The sequence below is a fragment of the Aptenodytes patagonicus genome, chromosome 2 (assembly GCF_965638725.1).
Source record: "Aptenodytes patagonicus chromosome 2, bAptPat1.pri.cur, whole genome shotgun sequence".
Lineage (NCBI taxonomy): Eukaryota > Metazoa > Chordata > Aves > Sphenisciformes > Spheniscidae > Aptenodytes > Aptenodytes patagonicus.
Window position 1 is genome coordinate 24809713 of NC_134950.1, and position 22469 is coordinate 24832181.

Here is a 22469-nt window from a genome sequence, read left to right on the forward strand (position 1 = left end):
GGAAATATGTGCAAATCTTGTTCAGAGGCAGAGCGATGAATTTAAAAAAAAAAAACAAAAAAACTTGCTCCAGAAGATAAATAAATGCCTCAGGATTTTCAGACAAAAATGAGCATTGTATTCTTCATAATTTCTTTCCCATGGTTACAAGCTGCTTCCAAACAGGCGGAAACCTGCCTGTGTTGAGTGAAGGTGAAGAAAACAATGAATTTTTATTTTTACTGATTTTTTTTTTATATATATATGGAGTTAGTTCTTTGAGAGATACATGTGTATGTATAAAATCATATATATATCTCAATATCTATAATCAACTCGTGTGTGTATATATGCAGTTAGTTTTCATATACAGGGATATAGATGTATGGATATATCTCCCTCAAAGAACTCCATATATACACACACACACATGTGAGTTCTTTGATTATATATATTTGCAAATAATGCCCTGTTACAGCTGGATATTTTCAGGCAGGCAAAAAAGCGCAGTTTAATTATTTTTTTTAATCTCTATGTTTACCAACATTCAGAAGGCATTGTTTGTTCAGTAACTTGCATGATGTTTTCTTGCTGACCACATGAGTGTGAATTGTTGGTCTTGAATAGCTCTTTAAGAAACATTTATACCTAAAAGCTGTGATGAGCTTAAATCTCCATCTGATACTAAACTGAGGCTCTGTCAGTTTTATTGCTGAGAATGGGTGCCTCGGGAACGCTAAACTAGTGTGTAGAAAATGTTTGTTGTTTACATGGGTCTTGTTGTGCATTTCCAACATTAATTAGATGTCAAATATGCCCTTTGGAGCAGAATTCATCAGAGCTCCTGGTAAATCATTCTGTATTTATCTGTACTGCTAGGCAGATTCACATGGAAAGATTTTAACTTTGACTTCCAGTCATTGGATATTGTCATATGAAAAATATACATACAGGCATTGAATCTCAGGATAAATTCAGGATAAATTCATTCAATCTAAAGTGTTTGCTGCTGTTTTAAGAACAACTTTTTAGTTTAGTCTGTGCTTGAATTTCAAGTCAAGCAACTGAATTATTTGTTTGTCTTTTCTCTTTACATGATTCCCTTCTAAATCATTGCTTGTATCAGTCTAACATAGTAAGGTGTTACAGCCCAGCAATCTGTAACAAGCACGCTCACACTCCCTCTTTTTCGTTTTCTGCATGTAAAGGAAGGGTGGAGGCATCTCGCATCTCCCTTTACTTTTGTATGTCAGCTGATTTAGGATTGTCTATGGAGTTTGCTACTGCTTAAAATAAAGGCCTGCTTAAAATAAGCGAAATTTTCTTCAAGTGAATGCTCTTTATCCTGGTTGGATAGCTTGTGGCATCTTTATGGCATTGCTAGCTATGTTTTTATGTTCCCTTTAACTTATGAAGGCTTATTCCCTTCTTCAGTGGGCATATCCATTTACGGACAAAGAAGATAATTCACTGGACACTGGGCTTGTTTGGGGCCTTGGTTATGCAGTGCCTGGGCCTATGCCACAGGAAAGGCCCTTTGGGGTATGCTATGCTGGTTTTGAGTCATTGCTTCAGAACATCACCTGACGTAGCTCCTTGTAAGGAGCCAAGAGAAACTGCAGGAGGAATAATCAAGATATCACCCTCTGTGCTTTCTGGTCTTGCTGTCTGTTCTAGAGAAACTCTTGCTTTATCATTTGCATTTGGTGCTTTCAAGGCTGAGTGCCATGTCTTCAGGCAGAGCGCCCAGCCTTTCTCTACCTGAAGTTTAAGCCAGTAGCCTTCAGCAGCTTTCCAGCTCTTGCTGTCTTCCAATTCAGTTGATCTCATTTCTGATTTGAAACAGATTTGGGTGCACTTTGCAGCCTGGTGTTAGGCTAAATGTGTAGGGTTGCAGAGGGAAGACATCAGCTCTACATACAGTGGTAGAGGAAAGACTGTTCCAGAAAAATTTAACGACTAATAGAGATGTAGAGTTTGTAGGTACAGTCATGGCACTCTTAATGCGAAGTCTTATGGTGGCCCTGTTTTATATTAGCATATTGCTTTGGTCTGGATGAATGGACTGTATGTCTGGAATTCACATCCACACTGTACTAGCTCATAACTAACTTCAACAATACCTCTGAGACTCAGGTTGCCTGGTATAGCTTCAGTCTTCATCCTGTTCTAACAAGACGATGATGCTATCATCCACCTCTCATCATTCACATCAGAAACTTTTGACATAAGAGCTCCTCTGTGGCCTGAGGACATTATATGTACATATGACCAAGAGGAGCAATCTCCTAAGAGGGATCGCTTTCTCCCAGATGAGGGTCAGTCTCCTGAGGAACACTGGCAAAGGAAGGATGGAAGAAGTCAATGGAAGTTCAAGTCCCTGTGAAGCTGTTCGTTATGCTCAGTTTTTATCTTTTCACCCCAGGTATATACAGTAGTGTAATATTTCTCAGGAACAGCTTCTGACAATTTTTCAGAAAAATTTGCATCTGGCCAATGTTTCAAGACTTATTCTTTGAGATGGGGGACTTCCAAAGGAGGTCTTTTTGCTTTGGAAATTCATAGGAAGTAACAATTCTCCCTATTCCATGTCAAGCCTTTTTTTTAGGATTTTTATCACTTGTGTTACTTCTCCATTTATTGGCTTCCATGAGGTACTGTTTTTCTTCAGTCATGCTGTATTTGAGTGCTAGGAGTCCTATTCAGCTACGAAGTGTGCTGGAGCATACTCAAGGTATTCAAAAGCCGTCTGGACATGGTCCTGGGCACCTGTCTCTAGGTGGCCCTGCTTGAGTAGGGGGGTTGGACAAGATGACCTCCAGAGGACCCTGCCTACCGCAACCATTATGTGACTCTCTGGTATCCCTCAGAAATTCTTCTGAGTCTATAGTCATTTGCTTCCATCTGCGCCTTTTAATAGAGTCTTTGTTGACCTTGGATCTGCAGACGAACGGAGCAGTTTGATTAATTTTGTGACTCTTTGTGCAGACTTTTATTAGGATTAGGTTATTATTTTCTTATGTTGGGAAGCTAACCAGCTGATACTTTTTTTTTTCAAAATTGCATGCATCCTTCAGCTAACATTATAGATGTCAGGCATGCTTTATTTTCCTATTTGCTTATGAGTATCTCTTGCCTCTATTGTCTCTGCTATAGGGAGCTCTTTAGATATTATTATCTCAAGCTGGGGACCATCATGTTGGATAGAGGAATTTCTGTGAAGCTGCTTGAGTGGAATGAATACATATGATTAGAGCAAGAGAGAGAGGTGAGATCTTCAGCATTTTCAAAGTGTGCCTTTCTCAGATCTGCAAAGCCTTCACCTCGTAATTCCATACATGTGCTGTAAAGTACTGTGCCATTCGGAGGCTGTTCAAGTGAGATGAGTCTTGATAAGGTGCTCTTTGAGATGCTTTTCATGTGAACTATGTAGTTTACTCAGTGAATAGTTACCATATTGCTAGAAAGCCAGGAGTATGAACGCCAACATGTCTGCTGAAGGAGAGAGGAAAGGCCATTTACATGTAACTGTATATGGCTGCCATGTCTTTAAAGAACCTTTGCATTCAAAATTCCTTCCCCCCTTCTGCCTTGAGGTCTTTTTGTATAAACTGGGGACAAGCTGCTAGGAATTAAGGGTATGATATGGCCCATTTATACGATATCAGCATTTCTAGTCACTGCTTCAACCATTGCTATATTGTTTGCATACTTGAGTGATTGCAACAGCTACATTGCTAAACTGTAATTTTTCCAGTAATATAGACTGTAAATTTTTGTTCCCTAAACTGTTTGTGAAGGAATGTTATTTCTGTGTGTACCTACAGTAACAGGGCTTTGCTTTCAATTGTTTTTTTTCTCTGCAGTGTCAGTCATTGTAGGGAAGCTATGATACATGTCTTTGAATGGAACAAAATGCAGTAGGTTAAACCAGACCCTAACAAAAATTTAGAAAATGTGATTAATAAGTAAGTGTTTGGACAGAGCAGTACAACACAGACCACAGGTCAGAACCAAAAGCTATAAAATTTTGTCAGTGTTGCAATAAAGTATTCCAGGTTAAGTAATTTGGGAATCTTGATAGGTGCTTGCTATTTTTTTCTTGTATTCTCCCTTCAGGTTTGTTTAAAACTTGGTTTAAGCAAAGAAATTTAGATGCAAGGCCAATTCAGACTATTGTGGATCTTTTATCTCAGTGTGTGTATATCTTTCTGGCCTCAAAATATTACATCTTATGCTATGAGCTTTTTTCTTAATTACATGAAGAATTTTTTTTCTATGTCCTTGATCCTGTGGAGTGATATCACGTACATGCAACTGAGCAGTTTATCTGCATGACTTCTGTGTATTTCCTCTAGGTTGTGCAATATTTTGAAGATGATGACCAAGTCTGGAGGACATGCAATTAGCATTAGATGCCATTAGCATAATGGCATTTAATTAGCATGTGTTTCCTGTATTGGGTGACGTTTGTTACAAGCTGAGCAGATCATGTCGGGAGGAAGTAGAGATGGGTACAAAACCTTGAGATGATACAAATAGTAACTAACTTGCATAATTCAGTGTGTGATAGAATAAACAACTAATTGGGCTACTATTTTATAATACATATTACATTTTACTTTAGCAGTTGATACTACTGTTTGAGAGGTGGAAAAATTCTGAAAAAAAAAAAAAAGATGCCAAATCCAGACATGATTAGAAAGAATACCATTGACAGATTTGCAGTCAGTTACACTAAGTTGAAACTGATGTTTTATTTAGTAGCATAGATTTTAATTATCATTTTATAGCTAGCGTTTTTGTCAGAAAAGATTGAGCCCTTGATCAAAGACATTAACAAAGACATATTGTTTATTTGCTTCTTGGAGATAAGCTTGAGGATTTTCCTACCCCTCTGGAACTGGTTTCTCTGCATTATCAGTAAAGGTTATTGTATGGCTAATTACATGGCAGTTCAGGTTGATTTAAGAATACAAATGTTATTGCAGAAATAGAAGAGGCTTAGACCATTATTATTATTTTCAGTGTTCACTAAATCTCCAGTGCTATGTTTTTCTTTTTTACTGTGCTAAGTTCAAATGAGCAGGCTTGAAAAGGTTAGTTAGCCACTGGGGATATTAAAAATAAACTGGAAACTATATTGTTTGTACTTCTAAGAATATGAAAGATGTGGGTTTTTTTAAATTGAGTGGAGAAAGAGGAAACCACAAAAACTTCTAGTGAGTCTTCATATCTATCACCTCAGGGTGGGAAAGAGATGGCTTTTAAATTAGTACATCTCAATGTGAGAAATCTAGAAGGCGTGCAGAAAAAGGTAGTTTTTAGCTTCAGTTCTGTGTTTGTTGTTAGTCAAAATGTAATTCAAGCAATTGTGTTCTATAGCCACTGTATGACCTACCCAGCGGCAATCAGCCCCTACTTTTTTTTTTTTAAGCTAATTGGCCCATGTTTAGCTTACTAAATGTCATCTGGACTCAGTAAAAAGCAAGTGACCTGCATTGAATTAGTGTAATTGTAATACAAACAGAACATCTCATAGTTTTGGTCTTATACAGGAAAAGAGAAAGTTGGAGAGATTTTTCAGTTTGATAAATAAAACTGAAGATATGGGGAGCCAACTTTCACTCACAGTTCTTTTTACTGTCTTCTTTTAAAAAATAATAATTGGCATTTGAATTTTGTCCGTTTGTTTTCTCTTTGGAACATCTCCCCTTCTGGAAGAATCTTCCTTAGGATGTATGTCGTGCCAGTTATTAAATCATGACCAATCATTACCAATTCCAGTTTCATCATACATAATACCATTTCAGAAAGATAATTTCTTTTTGATCTACCTAGCCTGTCTGGAATTTGGTATATTGTTTCACCTCTGTCATTTGGTAGGATTACTTTTGAATGCCATTATGTAGTTCATATTTTTTGCTTTCTGTTTCAGAGAGCAATGGTTACACCTACCAAGATAACAAAGTGCCATGAAGAACTGAAGTATCAGTTCCAGTGGTATATTTGAATTTTAACTCTGACTTTGATCTTAGAGTTGTATTATTCACTTTGGTTTAAAAGGGGTGTTATTTTTTTAAAATGTAAGACTAGTGTCATTGTATAAGTAATACTATGCCTTGGTTATACTTCTCTTTTCATTTGATCATTCAAATGTCCAGATTTTACTTTGTGATGCCTCCCACTGCTTGTGTCTGCATCATGGCCTATGGAGTAGAAAAAAAAGTTAGATTTGCTCTAGCAACTACATTTCCTTACAGGAAAGGATGTAGATAACTTTTACGTTAATCTAGCAATGAAATTAAGGGGCTACAATGTAAATAATATTTTTAATGAAGCTGTTAGGGAGAATATTGGAAATACTAGATAGGCAAGGACAGTAACACTGTTCTCTGTACGTACCTGGTAGCCGGGAAAGCAGTGCCATTGAGTCTTGTATTCTCTCAGTACCTTGGGTGTCAGTGGAGCAGAGACAAGGGGAGAAGTTTTTCTTCTTTGCTTGAAGGTAGGCAGAGCTTTAAGATGTAAGAACTGAATACTCAGTTACACTTTCACAGACTAGAAAATCTTCTGTAATTAATTAGACATTTCCATTACTTCAGTGGGATGTAGGCATTTAATATCTGGAATATTGTAATCTGTCAGTTTAATTTCAGTTCTTAGTTTGAACACTGCAAGTGAATGAGTTGTTTTTCTTTGTGCTGGTGGTTTGGCTTTTGCTGTCACCTGTTCATCTGTTGCCATTGTAAATGGTGAAGTAGGAAGCAGCAAACATTGTTGTGAGCATTGTTCCTTTGTGTTTAATGTTTTTTCTGTTAAATATGATCATTCTGTTTCTGTATCTAGGCTGACCGAACATGGTAATACTCTTTTTATTTATTTATTGTTACCAAAGTCACCTTTGGACATCCCAGTGAGCTGTCAGCCACTGTAGGTTTTTAAATTCACAGTGTGCTGATTATTTTTCTAACACCACTTTATTCCAGTTGTGACATGACTAGGTTAAATTCCTGCTTTCTTTTGTGCTACCTGTAACCTCTTGAAATATTGACTCTTAAATGTAAGTCCTTACATAATCCACATAAAATCGGAGGCAGAGGAGCTGTTGCAGGGAGAGCGAGCAATCTGTGAAGGATGCAGACAGAGTTTCATTTCATTTCATCTTTGTGTAATGCACTCTTCCACTGAATTTTCAGGTTAGGCATGGGGAAAATAGTATGTCTTCTGAGATTGTGTGAACACAGGGCAAATGGGGAGGCGGCAGTGGTGGTGGAAAAGATCTTTGAAACACATGCCCAAATTTTGATCATAGAATTCCGAAACTGTATGTCTATAATTTTTGGTAGAATACAATGACAAATTCTGGAACTTCTCAGCTAGTTTATTGGAAACTTCCCTGCTCTGTAACCTGAATATTCTTTGTTGAAATTTAAACTCATTAGCTCTTCTTCTGTTCTTTATAGACTTGAAAAAAAGAGTATTTTCTCCTGCTTTGAAGTGGCATTTAACATGTTGAGGACTGTTACCATGTTTCTCACCGTAGTCACTAAGTCTAAGGCTGTTACCAAGTTTCTCACTATAGTCACTTTAGACTAAGCAATCCTAATTCGTTCAATCTTTCCTTGCAGATTGTGTTTTTTAAATATCTAAGCATTATAGTTGCTCTCTTTTGAACCATCGCTGTTGGTTCACATCTCTGAAAGTGCGATGCCTAAAACTGAACACAATACGGCTGCTGGAGTTCTAACATATCCTGAATAAAGAAGAACTACTGCATATTTCTTGAATGCCTTCTGTCATTACTACTGTGTGTGGTTATGGCAGAGGTTTCACATTTAATGTCCAGGGAGTTCACTACAGCTTTTTCTCACAAATATAAGTTACTCACTCCTTGACTCTTTTATTAGTAAATATAATTGCAAATGCAGTTTTTCCACTTCATGTCTCAGTAAATGTTAATATATTTCTGGATGTAATCACTGCCTCATTTTCTCAGAAACTGCAGAAAATACTGTGGGAAGAAGAGAAAATATTTTATTATTAAAGTAAGCTATATTGTTGGAGTTTTCTTGGAGGGAAAGTAAGTTTCTTAGTCTGGATAAGAGAATTGGAACCTTGTAGGTATTATGTCTGTGAATTTTCAAGATAGTATGAATCAGGAGTAAAAGAAACTGTGGTGAAAGAAGACTAAATTGATCAAGAGTATTCCCTGGATTCAGGAATGTAATGTGCACTTTCAGAACCATTTCCTTGTTTAGTAACTGATAAGAAACTACTTGTTCAAGTTCAGTGCTGAAAAAAGAAAAAGTTGTTCACGTTCAAGACTCTTATGTTCTAGATCTCTCGGATTCTGTGAAAAGGCGGATTTAAGTGATAGCAGGATGCTTCTATCTGAGAGAGGTACCAACATTTGTGAAGAAACCTTCTTCCTCTTTTGATTCCTGGACACCTGTGTGGCTGGAAATATCCTTTAGGCAGTGAGTTGCCTGGCTCTTAAGCAAAGATCTGCCATAATGCATAATTTGGTCTGAGAGGCTCTTAAATATTGGTGAAGTTCCCTGAGGGTTATGGTAGAACCTCGAATTGGCTAGTGGTCTGAAGTGGCCCCATCTCTCTGTTATGGTGATTTCCTCACAAAGAGGATGTGTTGCCTGTCGCCATCAAAAGGAAATTTTCTCCTATACAACTATGTTTAAAAATACCTTCTTTTCCAAGCCTGTGTCAAGTAAAAATTGAATTAGAAAGTTAAACATTGGATACTTCTTTCAGTCTAAAGACAGCTCAATATCTATTTCTTTTTTTCTACCTTAAAAAAAGCCCACAAGACTCTTCCTTCGCTCAAAAAAAATCTTAAATCACATGTGCATATACGCGTGCACCCTTCTTCTTCCTCCTGATTAAATGTATCTTGCTCACCCAATGCTGAGATTGAGGGTACTTTTCAGAATAACAATCATGAATTAATTTGTGGTTCATTTAGGTTTTCCTTTTGGTGAGTGAAATTGTTGGAAATACTGTCCTAGATAGTGTCTGAATGCTGCAGTTCCTTTCAGGTGTTTGAAACTCTTGTGTGTGTTTGTAAGACCTGCTGACTTTCATTGTCTTATTTTCTGGTAGTGTTTCAAATTTTTTTTTTTTTTAGTTGTCATGATTTTTTTTTTTTGTGTCCCTGGACACTGCAAAAATGTGGAGACTTGTCATTATTGTGGATGTGAACTTTCAATATAACCTTTCAAGAAAATGTTAAGTAATTATACTCTTTTGAACCTGTATGGGATTATTTGCAAGTTAGGTATTTTTCTCTGAAAATTCCTTTATATGTCAATTAAAAAAAAAAAATTCAAAACGTTTAGCTGCCTGGGGTAGTTTAAGCACAAAATCTTGAGTATCCTGAAATTATTTTTGTTTTCAGTGAATGCCTTTGCATTAAAAATTTTATAATTTCACTTATCACCCTCCCTCTCCCACCCCCCAAAACCCCCAAAGAAACACCCCCCCCTCCCCCATGAAGCCAAAGAACCGTTAAAAAACCTTCATGAGATTGCAGATATTGCCATGCTTTATTTTTCATTTCTACGGACTTTTGAAAGACATTTGTTGCCCTTCTTTAAAGGCTTGCTATCTGTGCCATTCAACTGAATATTTTGTGCTGAAGAGTTGGGTTCAGGAAATCGAAATAGCCCTACTGGATTGGATAGAAAAACTCAAACTATTCCATTTTAAAGTAGAAGATGGAAAATTGGGACAAGATAATAGCCAAAAAAACTACAGGCAAAAGTCATGAAGAGTTCCACAAATCATAGGGAATTATTTAAATATGTTGGAAGAAAGCCTGGAAAATATTGATAGGTCTGCTGGACTTGAAGGGAGAAGAAGAAGAAATAACCAAGCAAAAGAATGCCACTGCAGATAAACAAAGAGGTTTGTTTGCATACAACTCCATCAAGTCATTTGTTGAGTTGCTTCCAGATTTCTTTGGATAGTACAAGTGATGACTTATGAGAGGGCATGAAACTTTCAGAAACAAAGAAACAAACAAACCCTAAACCCTGGATAAATTGGTAAATGAACTGGCAGTAGGACAGCATGCTGAGGTGATATTTCTGTGAAGATTGGTGGTAATAAATATTTTATTACTCATCTGAAAAAAGGGTTTGATAATGAACAGACATATGCAGATGACACGATCCTTTTATATGAGTTAGCAGGGGGAACTTGCTCTTTGTCTTGCTAATTGGATAACAGCCAGTATAATAAATTCTGCCTTTTAAATATACCAGTGCAGATTTGTCTCAGGATATGGTAGAACTTTAAAGTTATGATATGTGATGGGATGTAAAAACCAGTTGTATAAGTGAGCTTGTCTAAAACCAGTAAAAAACCCCCAAACTGAATGAACATGTGGCCTTAGAATGTTGACTTCTTCAAGCTGTTGTCACACAATAAATTATCTGTAATATTCTTTTGAAATTTAAAGCAATTTTTTTAAAGGAAGTATCATAGAATATCTCAAGTTGGAAGGCACCCATAAGGATCATCGAGTCCAACTCCCACCTTTAGTAGAAAGAGTAAGTTCAGAGGTGAATCTTGAGGCACAGTTCTGTTGCATGACGGTGCTAACAAGGCAAGGGTTGATTCTTTTCAGTAGATTTACAGTTGCACTTACTATTGCAAAATGTTTGAGATTGGTATCTTTACGTTCTTGACCGATTGTAATGCTGTCAAAATGTTACAAACTTACTAGCAATAATAAATATACAGGTCAATATAAATGGCTTATCTTTCAGTAAGCCATCTGTTCTGTTAATCATGTGATTATTCTTTCCATTATGTATCTTTTCTCTGTGTTTATTACTTTATTACTTTAGATCTTAAGTGCATCATACTTTGCTTTGAACAGCAAAGGTCATCATTCCAGAGGGAAGCTTGTGACAGTGAATGGCTGGTAAACCACTGGTAGCAGTTGTGTGGGGTGTTTTTTTTTTCTGTTCTAGTGTTTTATTTTATTTTTTTAAATGTTCCTAGTGTTAATATGTGAGGTGTCTGTCATTTTATCCTAAAATAATTCGAATGTCATTTTTACTGTATGTAGTATTGTGTACATGATTTAATCAGTGGTCACGACTAAGAACTATTGAGGTGAGCACAATAGAATTGCATGTGAAGTGCCACATATATTTCCCTTCATTAGGATTAAAAATTCTGTATCAGTTACTGTTTGTCCAGAAGTTCTCTGGACTAAATCTCTACTTATCGCTTCCTGCATTTAGGCCTGTGTTGATAATTCTAGCTGTGCTTTGCTGGGAGCTTGTGAGGCAGGTGGGTGTAACAGCATGGCATTCTTGTTCTGTAACTCAGTTAGATGAACAGTCATTGCTAACTCTCAGTGAAGGAAGTCCTTTTTTTGGTTGAACAGTGATAGGAATCTTGAAATTTTTGCTTAATGTTGGAAATGTAATTTTATTGCTAGGAGTAGGTGTTTTTTAATATTTGGTACTATCAGTTTTTCAAATTTTGTGAAAAGGGAAAATTGTTTCCTTTCTGTTTTGATGATCTAGCTTTCAGAATAATGTAATTGCTGGGGTTTGTTTGTTTGTTTTTTCAGATGGCATTTCCAAACATTTTTCTTTTGATAATTCATTATTAAAGATGACTGAAAAATAAGTAACTTTAATGAACCTTTTTCTTCCCCCTAAATTGGTAACAGCTTCTTCAATATTTTAGCTTAAACAAAAGATGTGTTTTAGCTAAGATACGGGAGAAGCAGTTTTCCCTTGGGTGGCTAGATCAGTCTGGAGTATTTATTCACTGAATATATCTTCAGTAAATGCTTTTTATGACACACAGTTTCAAAAAAGTGTTAGTGGTACATGAAGAGAATTAAACTTATTTGACAACTCTTGCATTTCTCTAGTCTTTAATTCAGGGTAAACTGTTCAGCTTTTCCTGTGCAAAATTGAAATGAATGCTCTGTTTTAGTGTGTTTCTTCAAGCCACTTCTCTGTTAGAAGTATGTGAGGTATGAGACAGGCAGTGAAAATGAAGAAAATAGCACTGCATGGGCCATTGGATGCACAGTTTTCGTTTGAGTGGTTCCTTCTTGATCTCTGTAGTTCATGTTGCTCTTGTCACTGAGATTAGTAAAGAGTGGCACTTACCCCCCCCCCCCCAAAAAAAAAAAAAAAGATACAATTGGATGAGTGAGAATTGGTGTGGTGACTGAGGAGCCACTTTTTTCTTTCTGAAAAGAAAGAGTAAAAATTTGTATTGGCTGCTTCAACAGAAGTAATATTTCACACAGAAAGATAATTACGCTTTTCAAACATTTTGAATTGCGCATTCAGATTCCAGTTAGGGGTTTTATCAAACTTGGGGGATATTGAGAATCTCCTTGGATCAGGTATCTGATAGATGTCTGATTGGAACCAGACCTGTTTGTAATTCTGCACAAAAAATGTGAGCACACTAGATCTTCATGAACTACAGTGTTTGCAGATGGGAGGAGGAAGCTGGTGATTTTTAGGGTGCTTCTAACAAATTTATTATCTACACTGAAGCAGAACATAACTGACTTCCTTGTCTTTAAACACAAGGCGTTGTTCAGTAACGGTGTTTTTCACTGTTACAAAGTTTTGCAAAAAACTTAGTTGTAACAATATTGTAGTTCTGAATTTAAAAGAAAAAAAAAGGCTCAACAAAGCAAAACCAATGTAGAACCTGATAGTATCTCACCCTTCTTGTCCATGCTGGTGTTTCATTTCTAGACAGCTATTGAACTGTAATTGAGTAATTAGTGGTGTTTCAATAGCCTTTTTGAAGGCTTTTCAAGAAGGGAGGGAAGTTCTATGACATCTATCACAAAGAAGAGAAAATGTGTCTTTCAGCTCATTCTTTGTTTCTAAAGCTAATAACTATTGAATAACCCCCCCAGCCTTAAATAGGATTTCATACTCTGAAATATGTTACTGAGTTTAAACGTATTTTGGAGTTAGTTTTCTGCAGTAGATTGATAAACTAGGTAGTATAATTGTGGTGCCAAAAACTATGGAGTCACAAACTGCCTGTGAATGTCTTGTATCCTTACCTTCTTTCTAAAAAAGTTTCTCTCTGTAGATTCTAGCAATGGAGCTTCACAGCATGAAAATTATAAAATCGCCACGATATAAAAATCTTTGCTGTCTCCTTCATGATACTGGGCAAATAATAACAGTAGAAGTTACTCTTTTGATTTCCTGCTATTTATTACAAGTCATTTATTTAAACTAAGCAGTAGAGATAAGTTATTCAAGAAGCTAAAAACCGAAAGACAAAATTATCTCTACCAAATTACTGTTGATCATTTAATGTGTTCGTGGGCTGTGTGAAATACAGATGTATTACCCTGACTGTCAGAAAGAATAAGCTGCAAGGATTTTCTGATTAGGAAATTCCAAATGCAGTATATGAGGGTCTCATTTTTCTTTTGGCGTTTCCTAATTCATCTGATTACATTTTCACGCCAATAAAACTGTCCATAAAAGAACCTTCATGAAGAAAATGTTTTCAGCCTGGACTTCATTTAAAATGCTAGGCCCTTTAAGAATAACGAAAAGAAAATCATGTGCTGACTTGTGCCGTTCTGCTCTCACTTAAGACCTGGTCCTCAGTCCAGTATTCAGTTTAACCATAACTGCTGGTTATCGGGCAGGTAAGTGCTTCCAGGCAATGGTTATGGTAGAAACTGTGTTAGATTGTCTAGTGCTCAATTCAGAAGTGGCCACTGAAAGCTGCCCTGGATCATGTATCTTCCCCCCCCTCATCCTTTGTCACGTATATATTGTAATTTGCCTTGGATTCTGGTTTCACTGCAGGGTGTAGGACTTGCCTCAGAGCAACGTATGAAAGATGACTCAAAGTAGAGAGTTGGGCTCAAGGTTCAGAGGTGGAAGGGCCAGTTCAGGACAAATCTGGAATGGGCTCTCTGTTACAGACAGGTGAAGAGAAACACTGATTAAGCTGCCATGGTCCCTCAGGCCTGAGTTCTGATGTCTCCCAGCTTAGGGAATTTAAAAAAAAAAAAAAAAAAAAAAAAAAAAAAAGACTGAAAGGTTAAAACTGAAGACTAAGTCATATGATCTAACACCATGGCTGTATATTTGATGTGTTACTTGAGTAAGACTTGCCAGTCTGTCTCAGATATGTAGGGAAACGTGGAAGGTGATGTTGAAGGTGGGAGAGAAGAATTAGCCCCAGCTCTTTTGTAGTATGTCAGAGCCTGTCCCATCTGTTGAACAATTTCCTCCTAACGTTTCCTGCAGTTGTTACTGCCAGTTCAGCCCATGTAATTGGGTGGATGGTAGCTTACATTCAGTGCTAGCTGCTGCTGTTGTTTTGGTTTGTTTTTTCTTTTAAGCAACAATTGCTTAACGCTGGCTGTATGAGCATTGCCGTCAGCCCTACTGAGGGAGCTGAACTAATATCAATAGCTGTGGGAAACTTTTAGAGAAAATTGTAAGTGGAGTGGAAGCAACAAATTACTACAGGTAATAGTTTGGGAGAACACAGAGAGTGGAGAAATACAGGGTAAGATGAAAGAAGCATGAAAAAAACAAGTCTCAGGTTTCCTGCTTCCCTCAGCACCCATGGAACAGAGTGACTGAAACAGCCTAGTTTTGTTTTAAAATAGGACAGAGTTCTTCTAGGATAGAAAAGATGTATTTGACAAGAAATGGAAGCAAAAATGAGGAATAAGTTCCTGTCAGATAAGTGTTTTGTTTTTATTCCTGGAGATTTGGGACTAGCTTTATAATTCTCCAGTGATTGCTTTGCAAGCTTCTTGGAAGGAAAGAGAAGTAGTTGGAAGCTAAATCATATAGTGTTTTGAAAGAGAGGGAGCTTAACTTTTATGCAGAGAAATATTCAAGCCAAAATGAGGAAGTAGAGGAGGAAGATGGAATTGAAAACCAGCATTTCAGGCTAGTTAACGAAAGGGAGTGCTGAGAGCTGGGGAGGAGATGTACATGCTAGCAAGTGCATGGCATAATTAACAAGTTGGACTAAACATTTGGAATAAATAGTTTCTATATGTTTTCTTGTATTACAAAAACACATCTAAACTTTTTTTTCAGCTAACACAGCTCATGTCACATACCGAGATTTAAAAAAGCCTACAGTTTAAGCATTAAATAAATGTGCATGTTTCTGAAGTAGGTATTTTCAACAGACATACAAAGCATAAATGTGGATTTAGGACCTGAACTCTAGCTCTTGAATATTTCCTTTTGTGACTTTTATAACCTGCCATAAAAGAATGATTCATGAATTCCCTCTTTCTTCTCATTGTCCTTTGTGAATTATAAAGAAGTCACTTCTTTGCTGTGGTTCTTAATTGCTGTGTAGTTGATGAAAATAATTGGCAAAGGCAAATATTTTTCCCAGAACATTGGAGCTGAGTAGGACTCTGAAACTAAGCTTTGCTTACCTGCTGAGAGACAGGTCAATGTTTATTATCAAACAGGAGGTATACATTTTGACACCACATAAACAGAAGTTACTAGTCTTCTGTTACAGCTGTGTGCTTTAACAGCTAGCTCTGCAGTAGCGATTGAAGAGTAGCTAAAGATAAGACTAAAAGTCATCCGTTCAAAGTTCAGAAGAGATCATTACCTTTAAGGACAGAAACAGCGAATTTGTTAGCCACTGCTTTATACCAGAAGCACTTCACTTGTACTGACAATTAATCTTGTATCGCAAGTGAAGTAGGTAAGGCCAATTACAAGGTAATAGAGTGCCATGTTTCCTATCTGAGTTCATACACTCGTTTGGCACGGCTGCCCACTGAAAATGTAAAGCTATTGCAGCATACATCTTTATTAAACAAAATGCCCAGGTCTCTTCCTGTAATTCTTGTATTAGGCAGATAATGAAATGAGTTTTGTAAACGTTTTAAGTATTTGAATTAAAGCAAACTATTCAGTACTGAAATGATTTTTCATTAAAATTATAGTAAGTTTTTGCATCATTATGCATGGGTTCTGCTTTTCTTCAGCGTATGAGAAGAATTTTAGAATGAGGGTTTGAACAAGTTAACCCAACTTTCAAGGCCAGTCAGACATCATAAGAAAAGTTATGGATAAAATCTCAGGAAGCTTCCTCTCCCTTCTCCCCATGTTTCAAGCATAGCCTGAAGCTTCTGGTGCCTGTACTATGTTAACGGTGTGCATAATCTATCATTTCAATTTTTTTCCCCTTTTCTAAGTACATAATTCTGCCTATGCTTGTAGAAAAACAAATGTAGAACTCTTACTCCCTTTCACTTTGGAAAATGTAGTTAAATTGAACCTGGTTTTAGAAGAAAATAGTATCTTATTTCTGTCAATAGTCCTAGCTCTGAATAGTGTGTTGCTATCACATGTAAATCTTAAGCTATGATACTGAATGCATTTGAGATATTACATACAGAAGTTCAAAATTTCCAATTATTTTATGCTAGTCTCTCAGAATTGTACTGCTTTTTTTTCACCTACAAGTGTAAATCTATAATTAGAGGAGAACCTGGAAAAAATCATAAAGAAAATGGCACAATATATATAATCTTAAGTAGGACAAACATTTGTTTATATAGCATGAATCTTTTTTCCTAGTTGAAAAATCTGTCTGCATATGTTTCTCGACAGTGTGAAATTTCTGTTACATAGGTAAAATGCTGCCTTTTCAAATTCAAGTAAATTCTCACTGCTAGTTGGCAAGTTACTTGATTATTTTATTTTTGTCATCTTTTAGTGTTGTCTTAGGTCTTTTCGCATATGTTTCTGAATCGCATTAGGAAAAGCAAGTTTTAAAACCACATCTGAAGAATTATGAATGCAAAAGGAAATGGTAGTCCTACCAAATTTCGTCAGCAATTCTTCTGTAAAACTAAATGTAGTTAAGAGAGGAGAAGGTGAACTTGGCTTTTCACAGCAACTTTATATGTCTGTTTAAACAAGCAGTGCTTGTTTTGACACTTAAACAAGTGTCATTTCTGCCACTAAGAATTCCTGAAAAAACAAAACCATCTCTTGAGATTGATAAACAGCAATAGATAAAATAATGAGTGATGTGCTTAACGGGGTACAGTTTAAATAGAGAAAATCTAATGGGAAGTAGCTACATAAGTAGCAGATGGATTTGCTTCCTGAATCTCAATCTGAGTGGAAATCCTAACTTAAACTTTGTCTTTCAGATTCTCAGCCTGATAAGAAAGGTGGATAAAGCAATTCATTTACTTGGCTTCAGTGCTGTGCTGATGTGTTTTGTTTAAACTTGCTATTGTTGTTTGATTTTTATCTAGGCTATTTTTATGATTCCTACAAATCCCCCTCCAACCTTCCGGAAGCCAGAGCTCTGGTCTGATGAATTCACAGATTTTGTGAAGAAATGCTTAGTGAAAAATCCTGAACAAAGAGCTACAGCAACACAGCTGCTACAGGTCAGTATTTAAGTTACTGAGGAAATACATGTTTTATGGCTTTTTTCCTCTAGTCTCAAACAAGAACTGTTGTGAACATTTCTCAGGGCAAATCTCATTTTAACTATTATCATGCCTTATTTCTTTTCCATTTTGTGGTCTTTTCTCTGTCAGCTCCTGTATCTCTACCCCCACTTTATTTCTCCTTTGCTGCTTCTAAAAATTAATTGTTCTTTATATAGTTTAGGGCTGGTTCTTGCTGTTAAAATAGGATATTTGCTTCGTGGTTAGAGGCCCTCAATAGATCTCAGGATTTAGGCAAGTGTTAAGTAAAGGAATTGAGCCCAGGTTACCCTTCAGTGTGGACCACCCACGGAGTATATTCAATCTTTCCTTCTGGTCATGTCAAATTAAGCAGACACATTGCTCTGTGTCTTAGAAGGGTCTGATGCAGATGGACAGTGTAATGAGTTTGTTCTTGGGCTGAGTTATACCAAGTGGGCACTTCTAAATTTGAGCCACAGTTGGTGGTGTGGACCTATGGAGCCAGGGCAGGGTGTGCCAGGCTTTCGCCTACTCGCTGGCCTGAGCTTCTAGTAGCTGCAGAAATTTAACAGTTGCATCTTTTTGGTACTGAGAGAGATATAAAGCAGAGAAATTTCAAAGAACTACAAAAATCAAACAGGAGGGACTGATCTATCAAGAAAGATTTAGTCTTTGTGAAATGGACATAATTTTACAGGGGCCACACATTTTAATGTGTGTGGGAGAAAGAAAACGCAAAGAAAGTTTTCTCTTTTGGCCCAGTATTTGTGTTTTCCACTGCCTTCAGGGCTGTCATGATAAGCCTACAAGTAACTAATGAAAAACAAAAAACAAAGGTAGTGAAAGTCGGGGTGGGGGGGGACGATTTCTAGAAAAATTATAATAGGTTCCATGATGATTGAAATGGAATCTAAAATTCCCTGTAAATAAGCTTGTTTTGATAATGAGACAGAAGTGAAAAATTTTGCTAGGTCCTTTGCTCCTTTTACTTTCCTGATTCCTAATTCATTAAACTTTTGGATAATTTAGTGTTCTTCTATGCTTTTCACTGCTATTGGTAAATGCTATTCTTAATTTTCTTTGTTCATCAGTCTACATAAGAATCTGATCTGAAATTTCATCTGTAAGACACTCATGCTAGATTTATTCTGTCTCTAGCTAGCAATACCCTCTTTTAAAATTTAAATTCCAGTGAACTCCACTACAAGGAGAACATAAAAATTTTGCAAAGTAGTTTCCAGTAATAAATCATCAAATTCATAAGTCATGTTATGACTATTTTATTTTCCACACTGTGAGAACACCAAAATGTAGACTGCAAGGAGAGTAAAAATTGAAAGTTTTAGATTTTTGTGTGATGTATGAATCGGTACTTGAGACCTTAAAGATTTGAAGTTCGTATGGTTAGCTGAATACCGGCAGCTGGGTAGAAGAGACTTGCATTGATGTGTGCAAGTAAGGGGCGGGGAGCTTCAGTGTTCCTCCTTCCATGTGCTTACTGGCCAGAAAACCAAATACTGGGTCCAGCACAAGTACGTGTTGCCTTTTCCGGCAGCTGGAATTTGGAGCATGTGTGATGGAGCTGGAGGTGCTGTGGGTGTGTGTGAGTGGGAATGAAAGTATTGCTTGTGGGGAAAGATCATGGAGGAAAAAGGAGAGTAATTGAATTAATACATCAAGGGAGAAGATAGATAATAGGTGTAGGACACTGGGCTTCATCAAGTCTGTTCTTCGTGGAGCAATTTTTTAATATTTAATTATACATTTCTGAGGTGCTTAGAATTACATTTTGCCTAAATTGTATTTGCATATAATGATGCAAAAATCAGAATTTTTCTAACAGGTGTTTACTAGACAGCAAAATGAAGGTAAAAAGGTGTCGTGCACATGTTGTCTTAAAGGAAGAAGTGATGTTTTAAATGGCCTTGAGTTAAAAATTAATCTTCTTGCTAAAAGTAACGTATTTTTTTTGCTTGTTCCACATTTCACCATCATAGGTCAAGAAATGTTTTATGACATATAAAGTACAGGTTTGTTGAAGTAGGCAGCCATAGTTGCTCTGCTTACAGCCACTAATTTATGCTGTCAGTTTGTTAAGATTAATTAAATGCTGTAACTGAATATCTGAAAAAGTTTGTTTTTCTATGTCAGACAATCACCACTATTTATTTACTGCTTACTGCATGCTTCCTTTGGACAATTATATCCTTAACTGTAAAACAGTTGTTATGATTACATTTCCCAAGGCTTGCTGTTATTAAACTAGTTAAAGTAAAATCTTAGTTATGAAGCAGCTAAAAGTTATTGTATGTTGTTAGTGTAGATTTTAATTATTGTGTAATGTAAAATACTATTTATCACTGAAATCTGTGGTATTGAATAATACTTGTAATTACATCTGAAGCATAACTATTGTAATGATGTTATATAATTGAATGATTTTTTTTTTTTCCTAGCATACATTTATTAAGAATGCCAAGCCAGTTTCAATTTTAAGGGACCTGATCACTGAAGCTATGGAGATAAAGGCAAAGCGACATGAGGAACAGCAGAGAGAACTAGAAGAGGAGGAAGAAAATTCGGTGTGTACCTCTTTTTTTTTTCCTATAACTATCTGTACTTTATAGATGAGTTGCTGGTTCTCCCCTACTTCCTGTGCTTGTGTTCAAATACTTTTCTTTAACAGGTTTCTACCTGGTTTTTAGCCTATGAGGGCTGAGAATTATTTATGAGTAATGCTGCTGTGAGTAATGCTGTATGAGCCAGCTTTCAGCACTATTCCATGAGATGTCCTAGTAAAAAGTTTTTCTAGGTGGTGGGGAAAAAAAAAACATGTCAACTTCAGCTGTTCAGACTAACATAAAAACAACAACAAAAAACCCCCAAACAAAAACTGTTAAGATTCCACTTTCATGTATGGGCTTCTAGACAAGTGGTTTAATTTTCAGTTCAGGGCACTTAGCTTTTTTTTTTTTTTTTTTTTAGTCTAATACACAGAATAGTTAGTTATGAAGCACAGTAAGTAGTGATTACAATATGGTTTGAATCAAGTTGCGCCTATAAAGTGAAAATGATGACAGTGTTTCATTCTTCAGATGACGTTGTCAGCATATGTTTAAGGAGAGAAGCAGGTCGTGTGATAAATAGGTTGCATTTAGAATTGTTTGGCAATGTTAGGAATAAGTCAGTGTTCCTGGCATTATTACTCTCCCTACGTGATTTATTTTAGGGCAGTATTGTGCAATACAGCAGTATGTGCTCAAAGAAGTGTATTGCCACACATACAATGAGAGCCAAGGTCATTCAGGAATAACACACAGAGAAGATGGAGACTGGAATGTTAGTAGAAATCTTACAGCCTTGAGCAAACAGAGAAGAGCAGTGCAGTAATGCAGTCTGCCCTATCCCAAATTGTAGAATCCTTGTTACGTGTTACAGAGTGTTAGGTGATGATGTATATATACGAATACTTTTCAAGCAGATTCTGTGGAGTGTTTTGTATCCCAACAGACAGTATGGTCTTTTGTTTGCAGGATATTTTTCTGTTCTAAGAGTATTGGTAGCTTGTGTTTATAAAGATGGTTTACTATGGATTGTATTTGCTTAGTGAGTAATAAAACAGGCAAGGAAGGTTGGGATTATTATTATTATTATTTTTTTTTTACATTAGGAAATGTTGCCTATGTGGCAGTGTGTGACTTGACATGCAGAGTTGATGGTTTTGACTTGATGTATTGCATAGTTGATCTCTGAAGAGACTGATTTATTACTGACATAAAAACCTAATGTCTTTACTAGCATGCTTTCCTCCCTACTACTGCCTTCTGAACTGTAGACCTCAAACACCTGGGTGTTGTTGATGTCTCTTGCATTAACCCAAAATTAGGTATGACATCTAATTACTTAGTCTGAGGTTCAGATGGGGAATCAGATTGCCAGGCAGGGACAAAACACTCCATGCCAGCTCAGTATGTGGTGTACACCTTCCCTCTCTCACTACTGGGTGGAAGCGTACAACACAAGTTTGGTCCACCTCGACTGAAGAAGTATTTAGCAACTCCTCATGCTTCTTGCATGGGTACAAAAGTCAGAATGTAACACTGCACTTTTTTTCTCTCCCAAATAACAGGAATCTGTTATTTGTGTTACCATTGCAGTAGATGGGAATTTTGCCGTGTACTTATGTGGTGCAGTCAGGGAACAGGTTATGAGTTAAAAAGACAGTGAGACTCTGCTTGTCACTAAGTGTAAAAGATAGGTGCCTCAAATCTGAAAATAACAGAAGTATCTTTGGTTAGCAGGGCTGAGAGAGCAGAATCACAGGATGGTTGAGGTTGGAAGGGACCCCTGGAGGTCATCTGGTCCAACCACTCTTACTCAAGCAGGGCCACCTAGAGACGGTTGCTCAGGACCATGTCCACATGGCTTTTGAATGTCTCCAAGGAGGGAAACTCCACAACCTCCCTGGGCAGCTTGTGCCAATGCTTGATCCCCCTCACAGTAAAAAAAGTGTTTCCTGATGTTCAGAGGGAACTTCCTGTGTTTCAGTATGTGCTCCTTGCCTCTGGTCCTGTCACTGGGCACCACTGAAAAGAGCCTGGCTCCATCCTCTCTGCACCTTCCCTTCAGATATTTGTACACATTGATGAGGTCCCCCTTGAGCTTTCTCTTTTTCAGGCTGAACAGTCCCAGCTCTCTCAGCCTCTCCTCATAGGAGAGATGCTCCAGTCCCTTAATCATCTTTATGGCCCTTTGTTGGACTCTCTCTGGTATGCCCATGTCTCCCTTGTACTGGGGAGCCCAGAATTGGACCCAGCACTCCAGGTGTGGCCTCACCAGTGCTGAGCAGAAGGGAAGGATCACCTCCCTGCACCTGCTGGCAACACTTTGTCTAATGCAGCCCAGGATACCATTAGCCACCTTTGCTACAAGGTTGTATTACTCTTAAAAATAAGTGCAGTTGTAGTCTATGGAAATGCTAAGCCTGTCATTTTTTACTTATACTAACAGAATT

At 37.1% G+C, this 22469-nt stretch overlaps 1 protein-coding gene across 4 annotated transcripts in view; it reads left to right on the plus strand.

The window, feature by feature from the left end:
• Positions 1 to 22469, plus strand: part of STK3 (serine/threonine kinase 3) — a 151984-nt gene that overhangs the window by 53861 nt on the left and 75654 nt on the right. For all 4 annotated transcript variants that reach the window (XM_076329351.1, XM_076329350.1, XM_076329349.1 and 1 more), the window contains exons 7-8: positions 17294 to 17431; positions 19912 to 20037. In XM_076329351.1, the coding sequence (XP_076185466.1) occupies positions 17294 to 17431; positions 19912 to 20037 (264 nt within the window). The remainder of the gene's footprint in view (positions 1 to 17293; positions 17432 to 19911; positions 20038 to 22469) is intronic.